Source organism: Melospiza melodia, chromosome 28, assembly GCF_035770615.1.
Source record: "Melospiza melodia melodia isolate bMelMel2 chromosome 28, bMelMel2.pri, whole genome shotgun sequence".
In the NCBI taxonomy this organism is placed as follows: domain Eukaryota; kingdom Metazoa; phylum Chordata; class Aves; order Passeriformes; family Passerellidae; genus Melospiza; species Melospiza melodia.
In genome coordinates, this window is record NC_086221.1 from 4,377,008 (window position 1) to 4,385,401 (window position 8,394).

Consider the following 8,394-nt stretch of genomic DNA (forward strand, 5'->3'; position numbering starts at 1 on the left):
ATGGATTAGATTTCCTTAATTAAAGGCAGGTAACTGTATATACAATAAAGATACTTTGGAGCATTCATAACCTCAAAATCATTGTTGTGTTTCTGTCCCTTGGCCAGTTTTGACCCTTTGAGGATTTTACTGAGAAATAGCTCTTAAAAATAATGGGGGATTCCACAAAAGATTTTTTGAAAATTCCAATTAATTATATCAGCTGGTTGTTTTTAATTCCAGTTGGGTTTCTGGAATTTTGGTAGACAAGGACATCCCATCCTCTGCACAGTTCCTGTTTGGAAAGCAGAGTCAACAAGCATTAATTTGTACTCAAAATGCCTTTTTGTGTATTACATGATTAAAAGTATTATTAATTATACCTGTACCAGATAAATTTGTCTTCTCTGGCCCATGGCAAAGAGTTGAAATCTGGATTAAACCCAGCCTGGCTGTGAGGGGAGGTTTTTGGGAGGTTATTGCAGCAACAACCCTGGGTGGATTTCTATTACCTGATAACAGAAATCAGGAAGTTTGTGATCAAAGACAACCCCTTTGGAACAAGTTTATTGTTTAATTAGAGGTTAAAACCCATGTTGTATGTACAAATGTTGTGAATGAATGACTTTGGCAAAGCATATCAACAGCACTGCATATCTGTAACTGAAATTCCTGTGTTCAAATCCTCTCGTTTTCTCTAGTACAAAGAAAAAAAAAATCAGTTCCGTCCTTTGTGCCTCAGTAAGCAAAGCCCAGACGTAAAATTTACCAAAAACTCCGACTTAAAGCAATTTGCTCAACACATTTATTTAAAGCTCAGGGAAAGAAATGGGTCTGAGAGAATTGAAGCGCTCAGAGGTGTAAACTCTACCTGGAGGGACCTCATCCGTCCAGAGACACAAGGAAATAAAACTTTATTTTTATGTTAGCCGGAAAACCGGCAGTTATAGCGCTGTTACCGCTCCTGATTCCAGGGCCGGGCGGGGCCCCCTCAGCGCTCCCGCCATTGCCGCCAAGAGCCCGCCCGCGCGCGCGCGCGCCGTGACGCCACCTGTCAATCAGCTCAATGGCGCCCTCTGATTCGCTGTCGCCTGGCATCACGTGGGAGAGGACTGGCCTTATATAAACGCGGGCGGGGTCGTTGCTAGCCGCCATTTTGTCCAGTGAGGAAAAGCGGAGCTGGGGTCTCGCTGAGGGTCGAGTCGGCTGAGTTTAGCGCGGGCTCCCTTCGCGCGCCCTCCCTCTAAGCACCGGTGAGGATCTTCACCCCGGAGGGCGGGGGGGGAGGCGGCAGCCGCGGTCTTGGTGCCCGGCAGGGCGGATAGAAGCGGCGGCGGCGCCAAACAAAGAGCAGCCGCCATTTTGTAACGCCGGGCCTGGGGCGGCGGCTACCGCGGCCCTGAGCGGAACCGGGCGGGGAGGTGGCGGGTTGCCGGGAGGAGCCCATTCTCGGCCTGTTCCCCGCGGGGTGTGAGGCCAGGCGGGGTGGGAAGTGCCGCGGGGGCGGTGTGGCCGCGGTCCGTCCGCCAGCAGCAGCGCTGGTCCCTCACGGCGTGCCGAGGAGCAGCTCCGGAGCGAGTCCCCGGGCATTGCCCGCAGGCCTCGGCGGGAGATGGCGCTGCCCGCTCCCGTTCGTGCGCGGATCGCCCTGATCCTAATCCCGATCCGGGAACAATGGAGCCTCCCCCGCGCAGCGCCCTCTGCAGACCCCCCCGCGCTAAGCAGGAAAAGAGGCGCAGGGACCTCCCCCTGCAAATCTAAACAGTAAAAGTAAACGAAATTCCTCGAAATAGTGAATTTTAGTCTCAGTATGGCATAGCAGCTGTTTTGTTGGGTTTTAAGTTTTCTCTCACCCCACTCGCCCCTTCCAAACAATGTCTCCATCACAATGCATTACTGCTGAAGTTTCAGGGGGAAGTAGCCAATAGAGCGACTTCCCTTGGAAGTGAACAAGCACATGAGCAGTGTTAAAAATATGTGAACTTCTTTTTTTCTTGCCCTAGCAATGCATCGTGACTCTTGTCCGCTGGACTGCAAGGTCTATGTGGGTAACCTTGGAAACAATGGCAACAAAACAGAATTAGAGCGAGCTTTTGGCTACTATGGACCACTGCGCAGTGTATGGGTGGCGAGAAATCCTCCTGGGTTTGCCTTTGTGGAGTTTGAAGATCCCCGAGATGCAGCTGATGCAGTCAGAGAGCTAGATGGAAGGTAAAGTGTGCTTGGCTTGGCTGGTCAAAATATGGGACATTGTAGGAGTGATGCAGTTTTAAATTGTGGAACTTAAGCTGCAAGACTGAAGTCTTGATTCATTTCTTATGTACTGTTTTGTATGGTACTATAAGGATGTTCTTATGGTGCAGCAGTAGAATCCCAGAATGGTTTGGGCTGGAAGGAACCTCCAAGCTCATCCAGTCCCACCCTCCCCATGGGCAGGAATGCCTTCCACCATCACAGGCTGCTCCAGGCCCTGTCCAGCCTGGCCTTGGGCACTTCCAGCGATCCAGGGACACCCTGTGCCAGGGCCTCCCCACCCTCATAGGGAAGAATTCCTTCCCACTATCCCATCTATCCCTGCTCTCATTCATGAGTAGCATTGTAATCTTTTATTTTGCATTTCACAGTTGGTCTCCCAAGTTAGGAATTATTTGCATTTCTTTGTGCGTGTTAAATTGCAGATGGTGTTACTACAAAGAGGTAAAACTGATTGTGGAGACTCTCCTTTGCTCTTTCCCTGCCTGCTTTACTGGCACAGCAGTTTTGAGAAGCAGCCAATCCTTTTGTCTGCCAAAGAATCCCAGAATGGTTTGGGCTGGAAGCCCATCCAGTTCCACCCTCTGCTGTGGGCAGGGACACCTTCCACTGGAGAGCCTGGGCTGCTCCAAGCCTGGCCTTGCAGACTTGCAGGGAAGGGAAGTGCTGGAGCTGACTCTGAGCACTGTGCTTTGATGACAGAACATTTTGCATTGTTTCTCCACCTTGTGGATTGTGTATGCTTTATTCCTGGCAGTGCTGACCAGTTGCCCTCTCTCCCCAGAACGCTGTGTGGCTGTCGTGTCCGCGTGGAGCTCTCCAACGGGGAGAAGCGCAGTCGGAACCGCGGCCCCCCTCCGTCGTGGGGCCGGCGCCCTCGGGATGACTATCGCAGGAGGAGTCCCCCTCCTCGGCGCAGGTACCTGGGCACAGCACACTCCTAGAGCCCTTGGCACAGTTACCACCTAGCATCCTAGGAGCAGGCTTGTTAAAGGCATGTTGATGGATGGCATTCATCTATCTGATCATGATTCGGAAGTGACAGATGCTAAAAAAAAAAAAAAAAAAACCCAAACCAACCCCCCCACAAAATCGAGGTGAACTTGAGTTGTGTTGAATGTTGTTGGCTTTTGTCCATAGGTGACTGTGCAGTTGGTAGTCAGTGCCCTCTGTCCTGGGCTTATCCTCCTTCCTCTTAAAACCTGCTCATCTTCTAGTCACACTTTGCCTTTCTTCCCCATACTTCAACTTAGGCTGTTCCTTTCCTTTACTCCATATTGGCAAAACATGACATACAGCAGTATAGCATTTCCATACCAATGGGTTTTTCCACTTTGTTTGCAGAACTTAAATACTTCCCAAGCAGGCAGCTGTTTAATAATAGATTGAGTAACAGTTGCTCTAAACATCTGGAATCTTGACACTTTAGTGTTAGCTTGGAAATAAAGCATCCTGTGACGATCCTGTCACTTGAGGTTTGCAAACCCAGCTCTAGCATATAGCAGGATTTTTGGGAACTGGCACGTTCTTGGACCCAGACTAGTTTGTCTGGCAGTTTAAGTGTGCACCGTGGTTTTTACAGGACTGAATTTACCTGTGGCAGGTGAGTGAAGTCCTCCCAAGCCAGGGTTTCAAGCTTACCCTTTTGCTGTTGAAAAAAAAAGACAAAAAATAACACATTAGGAGTATTTGTTAGCTAATAGATGGTTGTACTGATGGCTTGTTTTTCATTTTTTTTATGCTTTTTTGGTCCATCTATTAATAAAAATGAACCCGTTACAGAGTCACCATCATGTCTCTTCTCACCACCCTCTGAGTCTGCATTAGCCAGCCAACTAGCCCTTTCAGCGTCATGTGACCAGCGCGCCCCATGCAGCTTGGCTGGTGTCGTTTCACATGACCCAGGCATGGCCAGTCGTCAGGTTGCACCGCCCTTTGGTTCCCGAGCATGCTGTTTTCTCTCAGCCTTCTCTCCAACCTTAACCAAATCGGCAGCAGCCACCTCGACCGCCCACACATTCCCGGCCAATCAGCTCAGCTGTTTATTTACCAAATGTCTTCACAACAACTACAGCAGCAGCCTTCGGCTAACAAAAAAGCAGGAAAAATCCACAACACCCCCTTCGCCAACCAACTAAATACAACGCAACATCTGGCAAAACCTTTTCAGCAAATTCTTCTTGGCAGTCAGTCCGGCAGCCTCACCTCACCATTTCTAGCTTGTTGAAACCAAAGACTTGTAAGTTTTTCCTGCTTATACAGTTTACTGCTGGTTAAAATAAGGAGTAAGCGGCTTATAAGTAATTACTTTTCTCAATCAAAGGCTGGCTGTGCATAATAATTGAGTGGTAACGTACATATGTTGCTTGAGAAAACTTTTAAGGGTGATATGGAAGCTCTTACACTGTGATTAATGTAAAAACCAGGATATTTGCATGTGAGATGCCAAACGAAATTTTTAATAAGGCTCTAACAAATGTAGCTTTTCCTTGCCAGAAAAATCCTATCACCTTTAAATGGTTTTACTAACAGTTTTCAAAACTTAAAACAATTACTTTTTGGGATGAACTGGGCCGAGCTAAGGTTATCTTTTTTAATTTTTTATTTTTTATAAGAAAATAGTCTAAACACACTCTATGGCATTAAAAAATGACAATCACAAATATGCAGTTCTAATGTAGCACTTAATGGCATTATCAATATTGACACTGAGCGCATTTTCACTTTTTTTTTTCCACTTGATATCTCTTTATGTCTTGTTATGGACCTTTTTGGCTTGCATGGGTTCCAAAACATTTGCTCTGTGCTATTTTTTTTTTTTTTTGGAACCACCTGTGGGACTTTGGTGTGGTGTTCTGGGCAGTGTATTTAGTTGAAATGGAAAGTGTTGCATTGGACAACTCTGCTCTGACGCGTTCTTAGTTAAGTGAATTCATGGTTGGAAACGTGCTGTTCACACTGAGCTTGGTTTTACTGCCTAATCTTTCCATGCCTTTTACTGGATGATGGATGCCAGTTATTCTTGGCACGTTCCCTGGGCCCAACAGTGAGTTTGACAAGTTGGGAAATGCCTCAGCCCATTAAAGCTCAAAGAATGGATCAAGTGCCTCACATTGGCTTTTCTGGTTCTAGATCACCGCGAAGGAGAAGCTTCTCCCGGAGCCGCAGCAGGTACGGATCCCTCCCCTACCCCACGGACTCCTCCAGCCTGGGGGGTTGGAAAAGAACAGCCCAAAACAGCTCCACGTGTGGGCTGTGCACAGTCAGTAGTTTGGTAAAAGAGAAACAGATTTGCTTCTGTCATATTGCTTGCCTCGAATTACTGAGCTGTTTGAGATTCCAGGGATAGCAGTGGAAGGATACTGAGAACAGAAGTAATTTCCTTTCTGCAGCTGCCTGTCAGTTTTCCCCAAAGTTTAAGTGTTAATGTGCTGTTTTCTCACAGATACTGTGAGCATAGGAAAGGAAAAGACAATTAAGATGTGAGAAGGTGGGAAAAGACAATTAAGATTGAGTCCAGGCATAAATCAGAATGTGATTTGAGTGGGAAAAAAAAACAAGAACCCACACACACAAAAAAAATTTTACAAAGTAAAGTGCCTGTTTACAGTCCATTATAAGCTGTTGGCTCAGGCTGATTATTCTTCCCTCTGGAAAAGGTTAATAGCAGCATGGGTAACAGGTTTTCCCTAGTTGAACAGTTAAAAACTTTCCCTCCTGAGGGGAATCTCCTCAGGGAGCCTCCTTGCCTGATGAAGCTCTGCTCTGATGGTGTTGTGATCTGTGCCAGGTCCCTCTCCAGAGACAGAAGAAGAGAGAGATCACTCTCACGGGAGAGGAACCACAAGCCCTCTCGCTCCTTCTCCAGGTCTCGCAGGTAAGGAGAGCCTTCAATGTTTGTGGTTCTGAGTAAATGTGAAAATAACTTTGTGCCTTGGTGGAGAATCACCTCTAATGTCAGGAGATTCTTCACTTTAACACAATACTCAGTTTTATTAAAGATATTTTTAAAATGCTTAAATATCACCTGGTGATTGTGGCTGGGGGGCTTAAAGGAAAAATCTCTTCCTGACACCTGATGCTAACCTCACCTGTCTGTTGTTCTTCAGTCGCTCCAGGTCAAATGAGAGGAAATAGAACTGTGGGAAGGAGCTGTGTACAGGAAGTCATGAGATCCGAGGCCAGGAGTATGTACAGAACATTTTGTTTTGAGACTTCATAAAGCTTGGTGCATTTTTAAAATGTTTTAGCTGTTGAACTTGCTTTGTTCCTTGTATCTTGTAACAGGTGGCAAATGTAAAGATGTGAATCTGTATATGGTTCTGAGCAGATCCTATGATTTGTAATATTAATGGTTTTCCAATGTACCATTAGACATGGGTGTGTGTGTGTGTGTGTGGAATGGCAAATGGTCTGTGTTGTGTAGCTGGGAGAGCTGGGCTGGGGGTGGCAGGGGCTCAGCTCAAGGAGGTGTGCAGGGATGGAGTGTTCCTTGTGGGATCAGGCCAGGAGCAGAGCAGGACACGGGTGCTCCATAGCCCATGTCTGGGAAAGAGAGTATTGAGGCAGGGGGAGGGGTAAGGGTTGGGGGCTGCAGCTTCATCCAGCTCCAGTTCTGACTGAGCTGCTTTAAATTCCATGAAATAAAACTTTGTAGCTATAGTGTCAGTTAATTTTGTACTTGGTGTGAGTAGAGTCCCTTAATTAGTTGATTTTTGATTAACCATGTATTCCAGAAGCTCTGAATAGACCAAATCCACAGCAGAACTGACACCTGGAGTGAATGTGTTATGTCTAATGGTACATTGTAAACATTAGTTATTAAACATTTCTTTACTGTACAAGAATTTTCATGTCACTTGTAAAATGTCTTTTGTGAGATCCTTGGGATTAAAGTTTTGGTTACAACTCGTTGTTCAGTATTTAACTCTTCCCTGACTGTGACAGTCCCCCCACCTGGCTGTAAGACAGCTGTGAAGTGTCCAACACAGCTGTACCTGCTCACCTGTCTGTGGTGAGGTGCAGTCTCACTCCACCATGGCATCTAATCCTGTTTTACAGCTCCAGCTGGGGTGCTCAGTAGCCAATGCCACCTGAATCCTTGCCTGACAGGGAGCCCTGTAGTGATTCCTTGGAAAACCAAGCTGGAGATGCAAAGGTTCACCTTGAGCTTTGTATGCCAGCTGTGGGTTGGGAACAGCAGTTCAGATATTCATCCCATCTCAGTCTGGAAACCAAAACTTACCCTGAAGATTCCCTTCCTGTAGAAATGTGGCATGGCTGGAGAGCAGCTGGAGCTGCCACAGTGCCCAAGGGCTCCCTTGCACCTGAATCCCAGATTGCTCCATTGCTTCAGTTGTGTGGTTTAGATAAATCCCTCATGACAAACACTGGTGGTGTGTGACCGTGTTCACAGGGGTTTTAGGATGAGGGAAGAGATGAGGATCTGACTCCATGTTTCAGCAGGCTTGATTTATTATTTTCTGATATATATTACATTAAAACTGTACTAAAAGAATAGAAGAAAGGATTTCATCACAAGGCTAGCTAAGAATAGAAAAAGAAGGAATGATAACAGGCTTGTGGCTGGGAGAGAGTCTGAGCCAGCTGACTGTGGTTGGCCATTAATTAGAAGCAACCACATGAGACCAATCACAGACCCACCTGTTGCATTCCACAGCAGCAGATAACCATTGTTTACATTTTGTTCCTGAGGTCTCGCAGCTTCTCAGGAGGAAAAATCCTAAGGAAAGCATTTTTCATAAAAGATGTCTGTGACAGAGGTAGAGTTTCCTTTGCTTGGTTGTTTCCAGGCAGCGACAGGGAGACAGTGAAGCATAAGGGAAGGATGTGCTGGTGCTGCTGAGCTGTGTCTGGATTGATTTATTTTTTTAGTGACTTAGTCTTTGTTGGGCTGGGTCTTGAAGGTCTCTTCCAGCCCCTCTGAGGTTCTGGTGATGAATTAAAGACTGCAAGTTGCTGTGTGTCCCACTTGTCCCAGAAACGCAGGGTGGCCGCAGGTGCTGCAAGAGGCACTTAGACCCCTGGAGCGGGATTCAGCGGTGAGCTGGGAATGCCCAGGCCCGAGCCGGCTTTTGCGGAGGGTGAGAAGAGCGGGTGGAGCTGGCTCGGGCAGTGCCAGTGCAGTGCCGCCGGTGCCCG

The 8,394-nt window shown here is 47.0% G+C and overlaps 1 protein-coding gene across 1 annotated transcript; it reads left to right on the forward strand.

The window, feature by feature from the left end:
• Positions 1-1,093: 1,093 nt before the first annotated feature.
• SRSF3 (serine and arginine rich splicing factor 3) lies at positions 1,094-7,140 on the forward strand. Its single transcript, XM_063177782.1, has 6 exons — positions 1,094-1,232; positions 1,983-2,190; positions 3,017-3,151; positions 5,365-5,403; positions 6,023-6,109; positions 6,342-7,140. The coding sequence occupies exons 2-6, from the start codon at positions 1,985-1,987 to the stop codon at positions 6,367-6,369; spliced, it is 495 nt and encodes a 164-aa protein (XP_063033852.1). The 5' UTR covers positions 1,094-1,232; positions 1,983-1,984; the 3' UTR covers positions 6,370-7,140.
• The last annotated feature ends 1,254 nt before the right edge of the window (positions 7,141-8,394 follow it).

What these genes read in the sequence shown, in the direction of transcription:
- SRSF3 (XM_063177782.1), top strand. Translation starts at nt 1,985, where the DNA reads ATGCATCGTGACTCTTGTCCGCTGGACTGCAAGGTCTATGTGGGTAAC. An exon ending in AGTCCCCCTCCTCGGCGCAG is followed by an intron (nt 3,152 to 5,364) that starts GTACCTGGGCAC and finishes TTCTGGTTCTAG; the next exon opens with ATCACCGCGAAGGAGAAGCT. An exon ending in TTCTCCCGGAGCCGCAGCAG is followed by an intron (nt 5,404 to 6,022) that starts GTACGGATCCCT and finishes GATCTGTGCCAG; the next exon opens with GTCCCTCTCCAGAGACAGAA.